Raw genomic sequence first — 23,502 nt, 5'->3', positions numbered from 1 at the left:
CAGGTATCTTCAGGACTGGCTGCAAAGTCCTCCTCTGTGGCCTAGCAGGGCTGCTCCTCCCTTGGAGGGTGGAGAGGTCAAAGAGCCTGCCATTGAGTTCCTGTCAGAAATAGTCCCTCTTCCCCTTACTATGGGAAACCAATTGGTTCCTGAGCTACCACGGGCTTCATCTGTGTAGAGGTTCTAGGTTATATTCATACATAGTCCTTGGTGGAGTGTCAGTCTCAGAAAAGACCCCTGTGCCCAGATATATTTGGTCCTTGTGGAGCTCCTATTCTTTCCACATCATACTAACTCCCCTTCTTTCATATGATTCCCCATACTCTGCCACAGGTTGGTTTCTATTGTTGGCTTTCATTATGTTTCTGATTGAAACTAACCATTTAAGATACTGTTTTCATTTGCAGGTACCTGTTCCAGAAGGGAAACTATCCAAAAGACTGACCCTGAAAGGATGTTGCAGTGTTAGTTTGCTTCTCTTCTGCTCTTGGTTTCATGACAGTGTGTGACAAATGCAGACTTTCCATGTAGTTCTTTTTCCTTGAGGTAGAACTGTTGTCATTGCTGGGTCTGTTCCTGGCAAGTGCAGAAACAGCAATGGGAAAACCGAAATTTGATGAGAATGTGACATTTTCCAAAATGTAGTGAATTGGCTAAAAAGCTTGGAAATAAAACTCTTCTGCTATATCTCAGGAATCTCCCATTTCACAGGCCATGACTCCAGCCCCAGGAGCCCAGAAGTGCTGGGAAGACATCAGCTGCGGGGCACATCTGCGGTGCTGCAAATACGCATGTCCATCCCCTCCTTTTCTAAACTTGCTCCGCGTTTGATATTTTAAATAACCTGCAGGGGTTTACAGTATCACCACTAACGTGTGTCTTGATAAACATTGAACATAAAATATTATTGAAAAAATGATAACAGACCAAAAAGAAGTGAATACTAGTACATATTTTTAAAACTTTCCAACAGTCTAAGAATGCATCGGAGAATTAATGATGTGGAAAAAAAAGTGTTTGGAATTATTTTTAAATTAAACGCCCTTCTGGTGTTCTTAACTTTGGGGTCTTAAAGGTAAGAAGATGATAATGTCACCACCCAAGAAATGCCTGGCATGATCTTACCATCTGGTCTCCTCCTGCATGCAGGGGCTGGTGCAGCTTAGGCCTGGTGGTAGCATTCAGAAGTAAGACTCTCATATGATGGTGCTGACTGGGACACTTTAGCTTCTTCTTGGAGGAATTACTCTACGAGGGGTTGGTTTTCTCAGGATCACTCACCAGCACATCCTGGAAAGTGACTTTAGAATGTAGTCTCATTTCTTCTACATCTGACTTTGCTTCTTTTTGGTTAGTATCACTTGCCACTCTACCAGCAGAGAAGCAAATTCATTGTTTCAACAGGGAAATGGTCCATCTCCATGTTTATCTTATTTACATGATGGTCTATGTCACTTGAATCTTATTGTCCAGGACACAGAGTGTCTTCTACTCAGCAGTACCTGGTTTCAAGAATATCTGAAAACAGTGTCTTACTGACGTGTTCGCTTTTGCTGCTCTGAGGGTCAGGCTTCTTCAGTGACATCTTTTGTCTTAGAAGGTCTTCTGCAACCCTGCTCTCAGGCACAACTTTGATGACAGGCATTAAGTGTTCCAAATCTTGAAGAAGGACATTCAGAAGAAAGGACTGAACTTAATTTAACAGAACACTTCAATTCTGAAAAACCCAGCATCAAACACTATTTTGTCATCTTCCTTTGGTGGAATACTTTCTCCAAGATTGCCACATACAAATAGACTGGACATTGTGAATGTAATTCTTAACTGATAGCTTTCATAATTGTTCATATTGTGTACAGTTTACTGATTTTAGAGGGAAAGCCATTTATTGAACTAAAAGTAGGAGATATTGAGGTATACTGTGTATCTCTGTTCTTGCTCACCTACTAAAAGCATTCTCTGATTGGCTTTAATGAAAGTCTGATGACCATTAGCTAGGCAGGAAGTGGAAGGTAGGACTTCCTGGTAGGTAAAAAGGGATTCTGAGAAGAAGAAAGAGGAGGGTCCTTTCACCAGGAGACATGAGAGGAGAAAGTTGTGGCTTTGATCTTGGAAAGTATAGCTAGCCACATAGTGATACGGGGCTAGGTAGCAGAATTAACTTAAATGAGCTAGTTGAGAATCTAGCTAGCTAAGGCTTAAGCTTTGAAGTGTTAAAAGGTCTTAGTCTCCTCATTTTTGGCTGACAGGTCACCAGGGTCTTATAATGACTTCTGGTTTTAAAGGGTACCAGCCACAGCTGGGTTTCAAGAAAGCACTAGCACTTCTAGGACCCTGGGAGCCACTTGATAGGTCTTCAGACCATGCAGTAAGTAAAATACACAATGCTTAAGTGCAAAGGAATTCCATTCTTTGACTTTTGCAGGGACTGTCTTGAGCTTTCCACTTCTTAGAAGACTCCACCTGGATCCGTTCCATTTGTTACACTGATCTGTCACTAAAAACTATTTTCTTGATTCTCAACTTGAGATAAAACTAGCAGGGGCTATGAATTTCCTCTGAGCCCTGCTTTCATTGTGTCCCATAAGTTTGGGTATGTTGTGCCTTCATTTTCATTGAGTTCTAGGAAGTCTTTAATTTACTTCTTATTTCTTCCTTAACCCAGCTGTCACTGAGTAGCAAGTTGTTCCGTTTCCATGTGTGTGTAGGCTTTTTGCTGTTTCCATTGTTGTTGAGGTCCAGCTTTAGTCCATGGTGGTCAGATAGAATACAGGGAATTATTTCAATCTTCTTGTATCTGATTAGGCTTGCTTTGTGACCAACTATATGGTCTATTTTGGAGAAGGTTCCATGAGGTGGTGAAAAGAAGGTTTACTCTTTTGAGTTTGGGTGAAATGTTCTGTAGAGATCTATTAGGTCCATTTGAATTAGGGCCTCTGTAAGTGCCTTTATTTCCCTATTTGGCTTCTGTCTAGATGATCTGTCCCTTGGTTAGAGTGGGGTGTTTAAGTCTCCCACTATTAAGGTGTTGGGATCAATGGGTGATTTAAGCTTTAATAATGTTTCCTTTACAAATATAGGTGTTCTTGTATTTGGGGCATAGATGTTTAGAATTGTGATGTCCTCTTAGTGGAGTTTTCCTTTGATGAGAATGTAGTGCCCCTCCTCATCTTTTTTGATTAATATTGGTTGAAAGTCTATTTTATTAGATACTAGGAGAGCTACCCCAGCTTGTTTTTTGGGGTTCATTTGCTTGAAAAAACGTTTTTCCAGCACTTTACTCTGAGGTAGTGTTTATCTTTGTTGCATAGGTGTGTTTTTTGGATGCAGCAGAATGTTGATCCTGTTCCTGCAACCCTTCTGTTAGTCTGTGTCTTTTTATTGGAGAGTTGAGTCCATTGATGTTGATAGATAATAGTGACCAATAACTGTTAGTTCCTATTATTGTGGAGTTGGTGGTCTTACTGTGATTCATTGCTTGTTTTCTTTTAATTTTTGTTGGGAAATTATCTGTATCCTATGTTTTCTTAGGTATAGTTATTTTTGTTGGATTGGAGTTTTCCTTCTAGTACCTTCTGTAGGGCTGGTTTGCTGTGTAGATATTGCTTACATTTAGTTTTTTCATGGAATGTTTTGTTTTCTCCATCTATGTTGATTGAAAGCTTTGCAGGGTATAGTAGTCTGGGTTGGCATCTGTGGTCTCAGAGTCTACATGACATCTGCCCAGGCCCTTCTGGCTTTCATAGTTTCTGATAAGAAGTCTGGTGTGATTCTGATAGGTCTACCTTTATATGTTACTTGGCCTTTTTCCCTTACTGCTTTTAATATATTTGTTCTGTATATTTAGTGTTTTGACTATGATGTGGCATGAAGAGTTTATTTTCTGGTCTACTCTATTTGGTGTTCTGTAGGCCTCTTGTATGTTTATGGACATCTCTTTCTTTAGGTTGGGAAAATTTTCTTCTATGATTTTCTTGAGAATATTTTCTGGACTTTGGAGCATGGGATCTTCTTTTTCATCAATTCCTATTATTCTTAGATTTGCCTTTTCATGGCATCCTTGATTTCTTGGATGTTTTGTGTTTGGGACTTTTCTGATTTTACTTTTTCTTTGAGAGAAGTATCAATTTCTGCAAATTATCTTCAGCACCAGAGATTCTCTATTTGATCTTTCATATTCTATTGGTTAGGGCTCTAGAGAGGGGATAAATGCCAGAGGGCCAAGGGGGCGGGAGGGGTCTGGAAGAAGAGGAAGGTGGATGTTGCTTCCCCTGCTGCTCCTGGTTGCTGGTGTTGAGGTTTGGTGAGAAGCTGGAGTTATCCTGACTATGGAGATTAGACTTGTCCCCAGGAACCCAATGATACTAATCAGCAGGAAGCAGTCTACAGATATCCATGTTCCCTTTCCCCTCTAACCTTCTTTCTCTCCTACCTAGTGTAGGAGGTTGGAAAGGTTAAGGTGGGATAAAGGTGGAGAATGGTGAAAGATATTAGAATACAATAAAATAGCTAAAAAAAAAAAATCAACAATGTACTTTTTAGGTCTTCTTCAGGAACTTTTAAGTCTCAAAAGAGAAAGTTTTAAATTTGCATTTGACCTAATTTTTAGGCAAATTAGAGGTAACACCATGTCAATAGCCACTATGTCTGATTTATAGAAAGATTCCCAATGTCTTTTTCATACAATACAAAGTGAGGGCTCATTAATTTGCTGCTTAGTGAATCTTAAAAGCATTCCAAAAAACCAGGCATGGTGGCACACACCTTTAATCCCAGCACTCAGGAGAAAGAGGCAGCAAATCTCTGAGTTCCAGGCCAGCCTGGTCTACAAGGAAAGTCCACGATAGCCAGGGATATACAGAAAGACCCTGTCAAAAAAAGGGGGGGGGGCTGGAGAGATGGTTCAGGGGGTAAGAACACTGTCTGCTCTTCCAGAGGTCCTGAGTTCAATTCCCAGCAGCCACATGGTAGCTCACAGCCATCTATACTGGGATCTGATGCTCTCTTCTGGCATGCAGGGTTCCATGCAGATACAGCATTCATACAGTAAGTAAGTAAATAAATAAATAAAGCGTTATAGTGGGCATGTTGTATGTGTTCAGAAGAGTAGAAATGTGCAGAACAGTGCTTAAGAACACAGAACCTGACTAGTTTTACATATTACTGTGTGATAATGGGTATACTGTTTACTTTTCCCTGTGCCAATTTCCTCATCTGCAAATAAGGATAATGTTTCCCAATCAATTGTACTAAAATGGCATCTATCAAAAAAAAAGTTGTCAGGTTTCTCCCTACTTGGTATCGTTCTTTTTGATCCTATCTCATTAGCAGCTCTTGTGACTGGCTTTCTTATAGTAGGTGAGACTGTTCGGACAACCTGCTCTGTCCTCTGAGTAGCAGCTGATTCAGTCCCTTTGTGTGATATGTACACCATGGGCTGCACAACTCTTTTCTATTTGCCCAATGTTTTCTTTTCAGGAGTTTGTCTTTGGCTAGATTGGGTTGCTTGAAGAACATTCCTTGTGGAGCTCCTGTCCTTTCCAGGTCTTAACTATCTCCCCTTTCTTTCATAAGATTCCCTATACTCTACCCAAAGTTTGGTTATGAGTCTCAGCATCTGCTTTGATACACTGCTGGTACTCTTTCAGAGGCCCTCTGTGGTAGGCTCCTGTCCTGTTTCCTGTTTTCTCCTCCTTCCAATGTCCAATCCTGTTTGTCTTTCTGAGTGAGGATTGACCGTCTTACCCAGAGTCCTCCTCCTTGCTTAGTTTCTTTGGTGTACAGATTTGTGTAGTTTTATCTTATATTATAGTTCTAGTATATACTTATAAGTAAGTATATACCGTGTGTGTCTTTCTGCTTCTGGGATACCTCACTCAGGATGATCTTTTCTAGTTCATACCATTTGCCTGCAAGTTTCATGACTTCCTTGTTTTTAATTGCTGAGTAGTATTCCATTGTGTAAATGTACCACAATTTCTATATCCATTCCTCTGTTGAGGGACATCTGCGTTGCTTCCAGCTTCTGGCTATTATGAATAAAGCTGCTACGAACATGGTTGAATAAATGTCCTTATTGTGTATTTGAGCATATTTTGGATATATGCCTAGGAGTGGTATAGCTGGATCTTGAGGAAGAATTATTCCTAATTGTCTGAGAGAGTGCTAGATTGATTTCCAAAGTGGGTGTACATTCCTACCAGCAATGGATGAGGGAGGATTCCCCTTTCTAAGGAGAGCAAAAGCACCAAAATATTCTGACACTGATACTCTAGCCAAGGGCCATTCATGGGTATTACCTAGAACTCCTGCGCAGATGTAGCCCATGGCAGCTCAGTATCCAAGTGAGTACCCTAGTAATGGGAACAGGAACGGTCTCTGACATGATCTCAGTGGCTGGCTCTTTGACTACCTCCCCATGAGGGGGAAGCAGCTTTGCCAGGCCACAGAGAAGGACAATGCAGCCAGTCCTGGTGATCCCTGATAATCTAGGGTCAGACAGAAGGTGAGGAGGACCTCCCCTATCAGTGGACTTGAAGAGGGGCTTGGGAGGAGATGAGGGAGGGAGGGTGGGATTGGGAGCAAATAAGGGAGGGGGCTACAGCTGGGATACAAAGTGAATAAAATGTAATTAATATAAAAAATAAAATGGCCATTAATGGTTTTAAATATAAAACAAAACAAAAAAAAAGAATGTTCCTGCTATCAATAGCATTTTTTAATCAGTCTGATTGGCACAGTAGCGTGTGTCCTTTTTAACTTGAGCAGGAGCGCTTTCCACCCTTCATATGACCAAGTCTTGCCTCTGTACTGATGGCTCTCTATTCTCTTTATAATCTATGCTCAACTGCTGTACAGCAGAATCTACTGAGTACAGCAAGACCATTTCCTGTGTAGTCTGTGCACAAACTGTGAAGCTGAACCTTGGGACTCAGGGATGATGTCTGGATTGGAAATGCCAGGGTACCCAAAAATCACCAAGAACCCTCAATACCCCAATAGCAGGGCTTTCAGCAATGGCAGTAAGAGTGACTCTGCTTCCCAAAGCTTGTGCTTGCACTGTTGTTCCAGTGTCTGCTGAAAACGGCTAGGAAACACTGAACATACATCTGAAAATCCCAGAATTTGTAGGTATAAAAGGAATTTTTATCTCTTCTGTGGCATGAGGTCTTGTAAGAACATTGTTCTTGAAAATTAAGCAGTTTCTTGTTGAAAGATACATCTTCTCACTGTTCACTCAAATACTGAAACTCCACTGTTGACTTGTAGCCAATGGTCAGTTGGTCTGAGGGCACTAAGGAGGGTCAGTGAAGCAATACCTACTTAGCAAGCATGAGAGGACCTTGGTTTCCTGGGTACCCTGGCATTCCCACATCCATACATCATCCTTGAGTCCCATGGTTCAGTTTCACAGTTTATAACAACAGACTGCACAGGAAATGGCCTTGATATACTCAGTAGATTCTGGCGCACAGCAGTAGAACATAAATTACAAAAATAAGAGGGAGCCATCAGTCAGAGGCAAGATTTGGTTCTATACACATCGTGGAAGCCACATGTTTGGTGCAACGTGAGGATAAGGAGAATATCATAAAAATCCCACAGAACTGCATGCCTGCATGGCACTGAGGCAAGGCGGCATTCCCAGATGAAGTGACTGGACCCAAATACTGCTGCACCACAGGAGCTGTGTATTGAGACTGTCCAGTCCAGAGTGTAGGACACACAGTAGGCTGGTTCTGCACCTTAGCCACGGAAGTAGTGTGACAATTTGCTATCTTTTGTGATTCTACAAAAATGGTGATTTTAATTTCATTTAGCATGACTGGCTTCAAAGCACCGATTTCATCCTACGGCAAAAGCCACCCTTTAGGACAAAGTTCTGTGCCCAAGAGAGTTTCTGATGGAATAAGGCAACTATTTAAATTTTATGATTTTGCCTTTTAGTGTATCATCTTCTTCTTCTCTCGCCACGTGTCAGAAAAGAGTAAAGTTCTGGCCCCTGTGCCTTCTGAAGGCACTGACCTCACTGTGTACCAAGTCTCTCTCTTCTGCTTTTCCCAGTCTAACACCACAAGTAAAGGTTTATTAGGATCAAAAGAAATAAGCGTCTATGAGCACACCAAAGTCGGGAAGGGAAACACAAACACCAGCTATTAGCAATGGCTAATAAGAAATAAGCTCCCTATTATCCATTTTAATAAGGAAAATGCATGCTTGGGTTAGCCTCAATTAGACATACAGGAGCAAACGCAGACACGCAATGGAAACACACATTTTGTTCATGTCTTGCTAAAGCTAATAAATAAGAAGCCTCCTTGTTTGTAGTTGTGAGGAATATTGCTTAGACCTAAATGTCTTTCTTTTAAAAATCCTGGCATGCCCAGACACTTCTGTTTACCACTTTGTTAATAATTCACCACCCTGCACACCTCCCTTTACTTCTTGAAAGGATTCACTTATTCTCTGAGTGCTGCCTTTACTAAGCTGTTTTTAAAAGATCCAAAACTGTAAACACTCAAACTGCTTTATTCCAATAAGAAAGAGGCAGAAAGTCAGAAGAACTCATCTTTTATCTCATCCCCCATAGGTTATGGTTTGCAAAGTAACATGACCACCTTTCTTTCTGGTCACACCTTACTTACTTAGATCAATTGATTGACTGATAGATGATGATGATTGAGAGACAGATGGATGATAGATAATATATAACTAGATAATATAGATAAGCAGATGATAGATATATAGATAGATGATAGAGAAAGAAAGAAAGATGGAAAGAAGGAAAGAGAATGAAAGAGAAAAGAAAGAAAGAAAAAAGGTAAAAGTAACTTTTATTCATCAGATGTAATTGTCCTCTCACAGGCTTACTCCTGAATAATCTCACCCTTTCTAGTATTTTGTGAACTCTGGCTTGATCAACTCAGTTGTTCTGGCTCAAACTCATCTCTAAGCTGACTGACTTAAACTTGTTTTTCTCAGCTTCTCACTGAATTGTTGTGCTTGGCCTCGAACTTACTCTCTCAATTTGTTCTAAACTTCTGGCTCCTTCTTATTTTTGGCTTCAACTTCCTCTGCTGACCTTCACTTCACAAACAGCACAAATTGAACTCAACTGAGCTCCACTGCATTGAAATATACTTTTAAAAATCCTTTGGGTGTATATGGTATGTGGATATGTGTAAGTGTCTGTGTATGCCTGAAAATATGAGTTCATACCCTCTATGGTATGTGTGTATGCCTACAAATGCGAGTTCATACCCTCTATGGTGTGTGTATATCTGCAAATATGAGTTCATACTTTCTGTGGTTTGTGTGTGTGTGTGTGTGGATGTGTGTATGCCTGCAAATGTGAGTTTATACCTTCTATGGGGTGTATGCGCATGTAGGTATCTCAGAACAACCTTGGGTATCACCTTCATCTTCCACTTTATTGGAGCTACTTCTCTTTGTTCATCACTACATACTTTGGGTTAGCTGGCCCTCAGGATTAGAGGGTTTTCTGTGCTTTGCTTCCCATTTCAATGTAGGAGTGCTAGGACTTCCAACGTGCATTTAATTCCTCAGGCCAGCCCAACCTTAGATATTTTCTGATCATTCTCATATTACATCTTCATTTAATCCTAACGTCATATATGATACATCTTTTGAAAGCTATATTGAATTTCTCCCAGTACCTTTTGTAAGCCAAAGAGTGTGCAGATTTCTTCATGGCTTTGTTTATTTTCATTATGTAAGTCATTTACTTATTGTAAAGTGTATCTCAGGTTTTAGAGCACAGAAGACTTGAAATAGATACTAAGCATTCCTTCCTAATGAGCTTGGTGACCCTGGCCTTGCACATCCACTCACTGCGTCACGCCATTACATGACCTCAAACAGAATGTTTGCTTTTATCATTTTATTGTTCATAGTTCTTCTGGTTTTTTTTTTTTTATTTCTGTGCAGTAAACACTCTATGGATACAAAGTTGGAATTTCATAAAGTTTTTATTTAACTTTCATTTTATTAGTGTTTGTCGTATAGACTAACAGATTTCACTATGATATTTCATATATTGATGGTTTTAAATCCCCTATTAGCATTAGCATAGCCTATTTTCCCTTTTCAGTATTTCCATTCTTGTATCTCCAGACCCTACTTCTACTTCCATGTATTATTACTATTGTTTTCTTTTGGTTATTATTGTTACATGTAAGTATGTTATATAATCATATTAATACAACATGCTTATTCCATTTAACATTGATCGTATGTATAATTTAATGAAATTAATTGGTATTTTATAACCTCTCTCAGCAGTCATTAATTTCCTATAGTTCTTCACCTACAGGAGTAAACTTGTGAGATTTCCCGGTCCACATTAGGTTGACAACTGGTCTCATTGTTCCTGTCTTGTTTAGGCTAGATTATTGGATACCATTTCCCTGTTCTAGAGAGAAGAGAAAATACTGCAGTAGACATCCTGGTCTTCTGCCTTTTATACTCTTTCTGCCATCTCCTCCATGAAGTTTCTTGAGCCTTCAGTGTGAGAATTGTGTACATGTAACAGTCAGTGCTGGACACCCCATGGTCAGATGTTCTTTGGATTTTGACCAGTTGTGGGTCACTGCAAAGAGAAGGTTCTTTGATGAGAGGTGAGAGCTACACTTATCTGTGGGATCTGTAGGTATACTAAGTATTCAGAATGCAGTGATAATTGAGTGCTCAGTCCTAAACAAACACCATTATACCAGGGTATATTAGGGAAAGGCAATGTGAACACAACTTTTAACTTTTTTCCTTAAACATCTGATAGGACATTGTAACAATGATAATTCAATTGCAAAAAACAACACACAGAGAAGAGAGACAGATAGATACACAGAACAGACACATTGTTGCTGGAGCTTACCTACCGGCTAGACTAGCCGGCTAGCAAGTTCCAGTTTCTGTCCTGTGTGTCCTGTATGCTTGTATTATATATATAGCCTGCAGCAACCTGACTTTGGTTTTGTTTTTCTGTTTATCAGTTTGTGGCTTGGTTGAGTGTGTGTGTGTGTGTCAGTGTGTTGGTGTAGGTAGTACTTTTATTTTTAATGTGCTAGGGAGGCTAAAGATCCAAATTCAGGTCCTTTTGCCTGTGTGGCACATGTTTTACCAACTAAGCCTCTTTCCCTGCTTCTTTGTATTTAACACCCATGGAAAACTTTCCCCCTGAGAGTCTATGACATAACGCAGAAGAATATTAGAATTATTGTAATCCTCAATCCCAGCCCTCTAGTTTTAGAAATAGAGAGCAGAGGTACAGAAAGGTGAAGGAACATGTTTTTGAGAGCCAAAGATTTACTGCTTGAGCTGGGATTAAAATGTGCATCACCTGCCTTTTAATCTCTTCTTCGTGTGACTCACTGTTTTGTCCCAACCTGGCCTCTTCCTCTGGGTGAATGAATGCTTCATATTCAAAAGAGTAATTTGTGAGAACAAATGAATTATGTGTCTTGCACTGTCAGTTCTCATATTCTTCTTGCTGTCAAATTTTAAATTAATTCTTGTATTTTATACCAGGACATGTTCTGTTCCATTTTGTCATTCTACTTAGCTAGGTTAAGCCTTTAAAAGCTCTGGTTTGATTATGCCAATCTAATTCTTGGCTATCTCTTTTAGGGATTACTTTAGACAGTTTAAGCACCCTGCATAAAAAGTACATGACTCAATTTCCTCATCGTTTAATTTAACTTGTAAAAGATGTATCTGATTAGATGGTCTTTGGAGAGATTCCCTCAGACATTTTAGTCTCTTATTCTTGAATTTCCATTTGGCAAACATTGGCTGATAGAACTAAAAAACTGATCATTTCTCTAGTTGGAGTGGGAGGAACTCAGTGATTTTTGCCATATCTTACTATGAATTGTAGCTTTTTAAATTTATTCATTGATAATAACACACACATACACACAAGAAATCTTAAAGTTTCAGGACATGGCAGAACATGCAAGTAATCCCAACTCTACATAAGATCCTATTAAAAAAAAAACTAAACAAAAAATTTAATGAAAACTACTGTAAATGGGAACAGTTATATACTAAAAACTAACCACACTTTAATAGAGTCTTGTGTTTAAGAAATCTATTATTTTATCTAAGAACATTGTAAATTGCCTATTGACTAAATGCTGTTAGTTTAAGAAAATAGCTAAATAAGAACAAAGACTAATAGAACCCTTCCCCTGAATAGGATTGTCTTAGTTAGGGTTTTATTGCTGTGAAGAGATACCACGACCCAAGCAACTCTTATAAAAGAAAACATTTCATTGGAACTGGCTTACAGTTTTAGAGGGTCAGTCTATTATCATCATGGCAGGAAGTGTGGCATCCTACAGGAAGACTTGGTGCTGGAGAAGAAGCTAAGAGTTCTAAATCTTTATCTGAGGCAGCTACAGGAGTCTGTCTTTTCCACAGGCAGCCAGGAAGAGGCTCTGATTCCATACTTGGTAAAGTTTGAGCATATAAAACCTCAAAGCCCATTCTCACAGTGATACATTTCCTCCAACAAGGCCACACCTCCTAATAATGCCACTTCCTCTGGTCAACCATTCAAGCACATGAGTGCTAACCACACCAAAACAGAATAAGCAATTCAAAACTCACCATATTTTATTTGTGGTTATTGTCATTAGTTTTGTGTTTTAAGACAGGGTCTCATGTAGGGGTTGCTGGTCTCCAATTTTATATGTAGCCAAGGATGATCTTGAATGCCTGTTTCTCGTACATTCTACCCCCACCTGCTGATAATGTAAGTGCACACCTCCCTAAATGTAATAACATCACGTCCTTTCTCCCCTTGCTGCTCCCCACCTTTCCCATATCCTTTTCCTGTTCCCTCTCAAATCCACGGTTCTTCTTCCTTTAATCATTATTTTTAGACACATACCTGCATAAATATATAAATTTTACTTGCTGTCTTTCTTTTAGTGTTGCTTGCCTGTATATGACTTCAAGGCTGGCCACATGGTCCTGGATAACCACCTAAGTGACTCATCCCTGAGGAAGACTAATTTCTCTCTGGCTCAGCATTTCTTAGTTCTTTGTCAAAGAGTGTAATTTTTCTATCCAAGTTAGCAGGCCTATTGTACTAGTTTAGGTCTTGTTTAGGCAACCATATTGTAGAGGTATCATGAGTGAAGCTTCTCTGTCATTTATAGGACTCACATTCTTACAGCCGATGTCCTGGTCCTCTGGCTCTTATGATCACTAAACTTCCTCTTCCATGATGTTTTTGGGGTATTGTATTATAGATATATCCATTGGGGCTGGACACTCCACAGTTAGTTGTTTTCTGCATTTTGACCTCTTGTGGTTCTCATAATTGTTTTGTTGCTTTCAAACAGAAACAACTTGGATGGGGGGTTAAGAGTCAGTATTTAGAGTACAATTAGGGATGATGCTGCTTTAGTAAAGTGGTTCTAGTAGGTCCTGTGGAGATCCATGACTTCACTAGCCCTGGTAGTATAAAATAAGTCAAATATTTTTTTCAACCAAGCAGAAAATTAATTACAGAAGAAACATATATAAACTTAATTCCAGAATGTGACAGATCCTCTGCAAAAAAGAAAAATAAAACTCTTCAACTACATCCATCCCTGATAGAATAAGACAAGATCTCACAGCAGGTTGTTTACATTTAGCAAAGTTTGTGGTGATTGTGTATGGCAAAGAGCCCCAGCTACAAAAGACTGCACTACTCACAAGCTTTAATAACAGAGAATCTGAGAAGGACCCCTAAAGAGATGCTGCAGCATCCCTTGAATACAAGGAGTGGGAAATGGCCCCCACAAGCTCCTAGCTTTGAATGCTTGGTCACCAGGGAGTGACAGTATTAGAAGGTAGAAGGTGTGGTCTTATTGGAGTAGATATGGCCTTGATGTAGGAAATATGTCACTGCGGGTGGGCTTTGAGGTTTCAAAATGATCAAGCCAGACCCAGTGTCTCACTCTCTGCTGCCTGCCCATGTAGAGGAAGAACTCTCAGCTACCTTTCCAGCACATGCCTCCTTGTATATTGCCATGCTTCTCATCATGACATTAAGGGACTAAACCTCTGAAACTCTAAGCCTGACTCAATTAAATGGTTTCCTTTCTAAGAATTCCATGGTCATGGTGTCTCTTCACAACAAAACATTGACTACAGCAGTCACTGTGACAAAATGTTGCAAAGTCTTTGGCCATATAGAAAGCAACAGCAGCCAAAATGTAAATACGGAGCATGTGAAAGCTGGGGAAAGCACTTTTAAGCTATAATGGCTTGAGCTACCCATGTTACCTGCATGCCCTGAAGAGGTCCTACTGAAAGAGATTTGGGTGGAAAGGAAAGGCGAAATATAAATCCTAAAGAGTCAAGCAGTGACCATAAAAAGCTGGCAGCTCTCTACTAACAACAGAACTCTCCTGAGCCCCATCAGGGCACAGACTTCACTCTGTGCTGAAGATGAAGCTGTGATCTGACCATCAGTATATTTGAAGTCAGTGATCATCAGAGGCTAAGAAGGCCACTCAGATAAGAACTGTGTACTCACTCTACAGATTAGTTCTTCTCAACCACCATACCTGGTGGTTTTCTGAAAAGTGTGTGCCTTATTGTGGGATAAATACTGATTATTTCTGTCCTCTAGTACCATGCAAAGAAGACAGTACTGTTGCGAGATGCAAGAAAAGGAAGAATAGGAGAGCTCCTCAGTCAAGGAAGGAACATCACAAAGAGGCAGACCTGGAAATGTTCCCAATGCTGAACTTGTCAGTTATGACTGTTTAAATAACTACAATGATCTTTCTATGAAACCTACTAAGAGGGTTGACCAGCAGGCATAAAAGGAGAAATTTCATCAGTAAAATGGAAGTAATAGTAAAGAAAAAGATAAAAAAGAGCTATCTAAAATTATGTACACTGTTAGGCATGGGAACACATGCCTATAATCATAGCACTTGGGAAGCAGAGGCAGGGGCCTCTCCATGAGTTTGAAGACAGCCTGGTCTACATGGTGAGTTCAAATATAGCCTGGACTATGTAGGAAGAAACTGTCTGAATATATGTGTGTGTGTATATATACATAGATAGATAGTAGATAAAATTATATAGGATTAGTAGTAGAAACAATAGAGTAAGGAATGAATCAGTCAATTTAAAAAAACGGGTCAAAATTACTTCCACTAAAAGGAAGAACAAAACCAATTCTCAAAATCAACACTAAGCTGTAGAAAGACTAAATCCAGCTCTTTTGTGTATTCATTTTTTTAGCTCTGCTTTGAGCTTTAGCTGATATTATCGCATTAATCCAGAATTTATGTGATTTAATTTCCCATTGAAGGTGACAAAGAATGAGACAGCAAAAATATATGAAGCCAAAAGTGATCTTAAGTTGATGAAGGGAGGCAAATGCCAGATTCAATAAGGCTTGAAATGCTCAGGAAGAAAAATAAATTAATAAAACATAATATGTAGAAGCACTAAAAACCAGTTTTAACAGAGTAGTACTGGATACAAGGAACTAAAAATGTTGGGAAAATATATTCTACCCAGGAAAATGAATAAAGAGAAGAAATGGACAGGAGACGGTTGCACAAGAATGCAGAGAGTATAACTCATTCTCATGAGAAAGGAAATACTTTGACTGTTTTATAAAAATTGGGAGGTAACTGCCTCTAACATTGGTGATTGCTGGACTGGCACATGAGGGTATTTTTATGGTGATAAATGCTTTCATATGGTTTAGATGAAGGTAACAGGTCTTTGCACAATTGCCCATATTCATTGAACATGATCACCTCAGTTTTAAATACATTTTAAATACAGTTTTAAATGACATTTCTGTAAAAATAAAATAATATAGAGACATAAGCAACAATATTTAGTGATCATGTGATCTTGAGTTAAAACCTCAAGATAACTGTCTTAGTTAGGGTTACGATTGCTCTGACGAAACACCATGACCAAAGCAATTTGAAGAGGAAATGCTTTATTTGGCTTACACTTCTGTATCCTTGTTCATCATCAAAGAAAGTCAAGATTGGAACTCAAACAGGACAGGAACCTGATGCAGAGGCCATGCTTACTGGATTGCTAACCAAGGCTTGTTCAACCTGCTTTCTTGTAGAGGCTAGAACCACTAGACTCACAGATGGCTCCACCCACAATGGGATGCACACTCCTACATCAATCACTGATTAAGAAAATGTCACAAAGCCGTGCTGATAGCCTGATCTTAGAGAGACGTTTTCTCAATTGAGGCACCCTCTCCTCTAATGAGTGTAGCTTGTGTCAAGTTGACCTAAAACTAACCAGGAGAATGATGATAGAAAAAAGTCTCATAATCTAATGGAGCTGTGAGCACATCACCCGATCAGCTTGCATTCTTTGACACAGGATTCATGCCCACAATACAGGAAGGAGCCACTACACAATGCTGGCCACTCCTTCTGCTTTGTGGAAATAAATTCCCAAGGAAGTTCTTTATTTTGGGGGGCATGATTGTATAATAACTTAAGGATACCAAGAGAAATTGTTGGTGTCAAAAGACGCATATATAGTGTATGCCTATAATCCCAGCATTCTTGGAAGCAAAAGTAGGCAGACTTCTGTGAGTATGAGGCCGGGCTGGTCTACAAGGTGAGTTCAGCATAGCCAAGGCTATAAAGAAAAAAAAAAACAAGACAAAAAAGATGCATATATTCCTGTAATGAATAAATATTTATTTAATAAAATACTAAAACTGAATTGATGGTGACTTAACCTATTAGAATGGTAGGTTGCAAGAATGATGATCAGGCATGGGGACGAGATGGCATTCTTAATATATTGTACCTGGTAGTATTGATTAACTTTGACCTGTTCTAACTACAGCAAAAAAGTATCTATAATGCAAATCATTGCAAACAAATAGGAATTTATATATCATATGTTTTTAAGAGAATATGCTATTTGTATTGAAAGTTGTTACCGAATTTATATAATGTTAGTGTTTGCTCATAAAAATCTCTCATCTAGGCCCAGAGGGGCTGGCAGAGACTGATATAACAATCAAGGACCATGAATGGAGAGGATGTAGACCCCTTGCTCGGATGAAGCCATAGGCTGCTCAGTTTCCAAATAGGTTCCCTAGTAAGGGGAACAGGGGCTATCTCTGACATGAACTCAGTGACTGGCTCTTTGATCACCTCTCTCTGGGGGATGTAGCCTTACCAGGCCATAGAGGAAGACAATGCAGCCAGTCCTGATGAGAACTGATAGACTAGGGTCAGAAAAATGGAAGGAGGTCCTCCCCTATCAGTGGACTTGGGGAGGGAAATAGGAGAAGAAGAAGGAGGATGGGTGGGACTGGGAAGACACAGGGGAGGGGAGCTGCAGCCAGGATACAAAGTGAATAAATTGAAATAAATAAATAAATAAATAAATAAATAAATAAATAAATAAATAAATAACAAAATATCATCATCAAATGTCAAATCTTTACCCATTTCATATCATGCAGGGTCAAGTACATTTTTTTAACGTGAAAGATAAAATTCTTGTAGTGATTTTTAAGCTGCTTTGCAATTAAGATTGGAGCATAAATGCTAGGGTTAATAGTCATTTCTTTTAAGAAAATTGAAGGAGAGTCCACATTGCAACAGTCACTGCTGTTTTCTTTCATTTACTAAAGTTCTGCTCAGCTTTCTGAGTGTGACTTTCAAGAATAGATTGTATATAACTGTCAGTGCAGATATAATGAAATATTCAACCTTAGTATTCTGTGTATCTTCAGATACTCACACCAAAGAGCTCCCAACACTCCTCCACTGTGCCGCCAAGTTTGGCCTTAAGAATCTGGCTCTTCACCTGCTGCAGTGTTCAGGAGCAGACTGGGCAGCTAGGATGAAGGATGCAGATGGCTCAGACCTGCTTCATATTGCTGAAAGGCATGGTCATGAAGAACTCAAGAAAGTCTTCGAAGACTTTGTGGTAAGATTCTCCCTCTCCTATACCTGCAGCTGGTTCTTTATTCATGCATGTATGTAAACATGAATACATTTCTATTTGGAAAACCGTGTCCTCCCACAGCTAGTAACGTTGTGCCAGATAAAAGTGCCTGTCTGTCTGTTAGCCTGAAAATCCTGAGGAGAGAGACCATTTGCACAACTATCCAATTAAACCAAGCTGTATTCAGTACTAGCTAGGAACATGGACATTGACCAGGTCCATGCCTGGTATTCCCCGAGAAACGACCTCAAATTTAGGTCAGTTGGGTGCTCATAAAAACACCCCTCCCAACACACAAAGCTATGGTACTTTCCAGCCTTTATCCAGTCGGGCATAAGCATACATCCTGAGGTACTTCCTGCCTATGTATCTGTCCGCTATATGTGACCAAGCACATCTGGTGCCGTTGGGCCATTCAAATCTGTTTAGGGTTTGGGAAACATGTGGCTTGTTATATGAAACATCTTCCATTTTTTTTCATAAGATTAGTGAACTTTTCCAGTTATTTATATAACCCAACTCTGACCCCCACCCATACTCATCTGTCTTTGAATCCAATTTGTCTTTCTGACATCTAGGGAACCTATTTCGTATTGGAGAAGAGATGACAAAAAGACAAACTATCTTTGTATCTTTGCTAGATATTATTAAATACATGCAAACAGATAGTAAATGTTGGAGTAAAGGAAAACATTTTAGCAATAATTCAGAAAATCTGCTCAATAACAATTTAATTGACATTGCTTGAATTTGTTTCTCTTGTTCATTTCCTTCTCTTTCCCTGTTGAGTGTCCATTTGTTATTGTTTCCATTTCAACCTCAAATTTCAGAACATTTTAGAAAGATGGTAGTTTAATGAGAGGACAAGAAGTGAAAGACTTTATAAGAGAGTGACTATTGCAGTAAATAAAGCTCACATACTGTGTTCTCATAACCAAGTTTAGAAAAGCCACTGCTTTGTAAGAAAAGAAGTGCACATTTTGTCTCGGAAATTGAATTTTACTTGTGAAGGGACTGGAGAAAGTTGAATGTGACAGTGATTATGCCAGTGAGGATGCCAAAATTTAGGTTCTCGCAACTAATATAATTGTATCGCCAATCAGCTGTTAATGTAAAAAATAATGTAATATTATAAATGCGTTCTGGCTATTTTAGCCCTTAACTGGGTATCACAGAGATTCAATCAAATAATTGGGCTTATAGAAATGACGGTAATTTATAGTTCCTAAAGAATAACATGACAAAAATCAATGAAGCGCTTTTCTCCATTTACCAGGAGTATCAAAATATTATCAGGAGTTTGTGAATGCCGTCCGCTCTCTGATGTTGCGATAGAATGTATTTGCACATATTCAAAAACACGGAGCATGTTGTCCAGTAGGGAAGTGCAGTTTTCTAGTGTAAGGCCTTCAGTCAGAGCATACCTCACCTGGATCCTGGTGCACTGTGGACAGTGACCGTCTCACGTGCTGATAAGTGTATTTGTTTCGCTCTGCGCTCTCTATACGAGGTCCTTGATCAGAGGGTATAATGCGTGTCTCAGGTAAGTCGGACATATTAGCTTTATATGACCTGTAACACGGATCTGGTACTGACTGGTCCTCAAGGCTTCTAGACACGATTCTCCAATTTCAGTCTCTGGTGAAGTTTGGTTAAATCTTTATCACCTACAGTTAATTTCAAAGATAATACTCAACTTTCAAAGCGATAGTTCTAATTCTTTATTTCCCTGGAGATGTAATTTTTATTTTAGAAGCCCCGTGAGACTTGAGTGTACCTGCTAGACAGCAGTGTAGGTCATGTTGGTGACTGTCCTTACAAAAGACAGTATAGGGCTACAACAGGAAGACCGACAGGCACAGGGTTTTGTTTTGTTTTTCTTGCATGCTTTTGGTATCTATGTCTCTGCTTCTGTAGGTATGTCACTGATTCAAACAGTTTGCTATCATGGTCTTTGGGTGACTATTCACTCTGTGATACCAGCTTATTACTAACTTGTTGGGTTTAGCTTGATCACTGTTGCATGAAATTTGTGACGTGATTGTATATGCTATTTGTAAGTGATCTTTTTGCTAGACTGTTTCTAGAAGATTTTGTCATTATAGACTAGACCGATATCAATCTGTGATCATCCTGCCATGCTGAGAATGTGGCTGTGGCTGTGCCAGCAATGGCAGAACTGTAAATGCATTTCAATGACTATGGATAACTTAAGCTATAATAAATTTTAGAGCAATCAAATCACCTCTTGCAAAGGTGTGGTTAAGAAACTGTAAATGTACACAGGATGTGGTGACTCTTGTGGAAAGCATTTCTTGTGATTTGCAGGTTACATAAATTATTTCTTTAGTTATCAGTTTTGTACAAACAAATCTAAGAGGTCCATGATAACGCTATGCAAAATAAACCCATGTTACTGCTATCTATTCCAAGTTATGTTAGCTGTGTATTTAAGTGTGTGTCTAAACTGAGTAGCAAAACAAATTGAATTCTCATTATGTTGTTAAAATATCTTATTGTTTCTTAAATATTTATACAACTGTAGTACTGAGTCATTTTCTAATCTGTCATATATGTATGTATAAATGTATGCATATTTATTCATACATAGCCTCAAATTGTTCTCAAACTATTTTCCTTAAAGATTGGGAAGCAGGCACTGTTCACGTTTGCAGCTTGCCATACAGCAAAGGACCATTTGGTTTACTGGAGAAATATTACTTGTCACTACAAACATAATCTTGCCTTGGCCAGTTGACCAATTTATTCTATTCTTCTTAATATTTCATCAGTTGACATAGGTGATGGACAGGGAGTTATATTAGTATACGGGCCATAATAAGGGAAAAGAAGATTATTGTTTTAGAATAATATGGACAAAGGGCATTATCTGGTATTCGTAAACCAGTTGCATCTTTTTCATGATGTTAACTATGTAGAGGCACAGAAGGAGGAACAAGAGAAGTTCTTAAATCATACTTTTACATTTTATGACTTTTTTCTATGAGAATTAAACAATTTATACTTAGCTTATGAACAGTGATTTCCATTATGAAGCGCTTTTGGGTTTTGATAAAGTTATTGAATACTTTAATAGTCACTGTGACAAATGCCTATCTAACAGGATGCATCTTCGGTGGAGAGATTGACTGTAGACTTACAGCGTGAGGCTACCCGTCTGCCCTGATGCCCATGGTGACAGCAGTGTAAAGCAATTGCTGGGTCACATCTCAGTGGTATGGGGAGGACACAAAGGAAAATTTCTGTACCCCATTACCTTTCTCTCTTCTCCTTTCTCATTCAATAGGGACCCACAGATCATGGGATAGTAACCTCACATTCAGAAAAGGAATTTTCCCCCTTAATTAATACTCTTATAATCACATCGAACAGTATAGTTCCAAAGTGCGGTTTCATCACCCAGTCATGTTCACAAGCAAAATTAACCATCATGGCTGCCTAATGCCTATATTTCTCTCAGGTTAGTCTCTGTCTAAATGGTTTCCCCAGGAGCCAGTAGACTGGACACCCTGCACTTATTAGAATTACTAGGCCTCAAAAAATAAACAAAATATAAATTTAGGAATGAGAACGGTTAGGTAGATAAGGGTAGAGATGGAGGAGGGCAGTGAGGGGGTTATGAGATCGTATTTCATTGTATAGATATATGAAAATTAAAAAGAATAAAAGCTGTACATTTCTATAAGTTACAAAAGATTTTAAATCATAAACCATGGTTTAGTTTCTGACAATGTTTACCCTAGGCATGACTTTGAAAGGTGGATGTACAAAAGGGGAAAGGCTTGGTGATTAAACCTACAACTGGATATAAACCACAGCTTGCTTAGCAGAATTCTTGAAAAAGTTCTCAACAATTGAAATAGAAGATAAGAAGCACTGTAGATTAGTTCAAGGATATAAGAACTTAATTAAAATAATAAAGAATAAAAATTGAAAGCAGACTGGAAGCTGGCATCAAAGTGAAATGATTTTGAGATTTATAATAAAACATGCAGCAAATGCTGTGTTTAAAGAAAAATAATATCAGTAACACATTCTAGCAATAATTTGTCACCCCATTCATCTCCATCAGCCAAAAGCCTTTAACAAAATGGTTACATTGAAATCCCAATAAACAAGGACAATAGATCCTCTGTTTAAGAAGTAGAAAAGCAACATATACTTATTTTTGGAATGACTTTCAGAAAATATCTTTCTTTCACTGCAAAGTTTGTTAATGTTGTTTGGTGCAAATATTAGAAAGCTTTAAACTGTAAAGGTTCTCTAAGAAATGCTGTGAAACGGGAAAAATTGATTTCCAAGTATTGTCACCAGAAGTTCCGAAAATAAACCAGTTGTTCACATCTGTGGTTAGGGTCCTGTGACACCTTGTCTACTAGCCATGCTGGCCCGTGCACTGCAGGATTAAGTTAGGAGTGTATAGGTGGTAGGTGCTTGGGGGGGGGTGGCCTGAAAGGGAGAGAGATCCTGTTGTGTGTAGAGTCTATCTAATATATACTTTACTTTAAAGGCCTGGAATAAAAGTGCAGAAAGGTAGTTGTGGGAGTACTTTGCACAACCCTTAGTATAAAGTATCATTTGGCTAATTCAAAGAATTTCCTACTCACCGGTCAGGTTTGTGCTCGAGCTGTGACACTCACTCTTCCATTATTCTGTCATTCAAAGCATTGGAAACTTAGCACTTCCTATGTAGTATTTTGTTCTTGCATAAATGGTTCCATTTAATTTAGTATACATTAGTGTTACATGTATGAAATTGAAGCTATCCTACTTGGCCTGCGGTTTTTTTTTTTTCTTGTATTTATCTGAAGGCTCACAGTGAGACATCGCTGTCTTCTTACTGGCAGTTGCTCAGACTATATTTACTCTTTGATGACGGCAGAATGTAAGTGTTCAGTTTAATAACCTGTTTGCTCTCACTTAATGGTATCTTTAACCATGTTTCAATAAACTAACCGGTTATAGTAGTACCTAGAATTTTTAAAACTCTGGCCCGTGTGTGTATTACTGTGCAAGTGTGTTCAAATGTGTGTAAGTTCATGTGTACAGGTCAGAGGTTGACATTAGGTTTCTTCCTCTATTGCTTTCCACTTTATTATCTGAGCAGGATAGCCCTCTGATTCTGGAGCTTAGATTTAGCTACACTAGCTCAGTAATTTGCCCTGGGGATCCTGAAACAGCTTCTTGAATGGTGAGATTACAGGTGGCTATGCTACTCACCTGAATTTCTTACTGGAGCTAGGGATCCAGACTTGGTCCTCACACTTATGTAGCAAGTTCCTTATTCACTGAGACACATACCTACTGAAAACAAAGTTAAGGAATCCATAGCCCAACTGTTACGTACAGTATACAGTTTCAATTGACCAGACTACAGTGAATTTTAGAACTCTGACTTCAGCCATCACTGGAGGCAACCAAGCACAGCAGTAATAGCCTATGTTGTTTTAGGTGTCTCTGAGTCTCCATTAATCAACAACTCAAAATGGG

The 23,502-nt window shown here is 39.0% G+C and overlaps 1 protein-coding gene across 1 annotated transcript in view; it reads left to right on the top strand.

Annotated features, from left to right (window-relative positions):
* Bank1 (B cell scaffold protein with ankyrin repeats 1) overlaps positions 1-23,502 on the top strand; it is a 266,039-nt gene that overhangs the window by 93,767 nt on the left and 148,770 nt on the right. The window contains exon 8 of the mRNA XM_055628076.1: positions 17,777-17,973. Coding sequence (XP_055484051.1) covers positions 17,777-17,973 — 197 coding nt within the window. The remainder of the gene's footprint in view (positions 1-17,776; positions 17,974-23,502) is intronic.

Source organism: Psammomys obesus, unplaced genomic scaffold (genome assembly GCF_907164565.1).
Source record: "Psammomys obesus unplaced genomic scaffold, mPsaObe1.curated_primary_1811, whole genome shotgun sequence".
NCBI lineage: Eukaryota > Metazoa > Chordata > Mammalia > Rodentia > Muridae > Psammomys > Psammomys obesus.
This window is presented reverse-complemented; position numbering and strand designations above follow the sequence as displayed.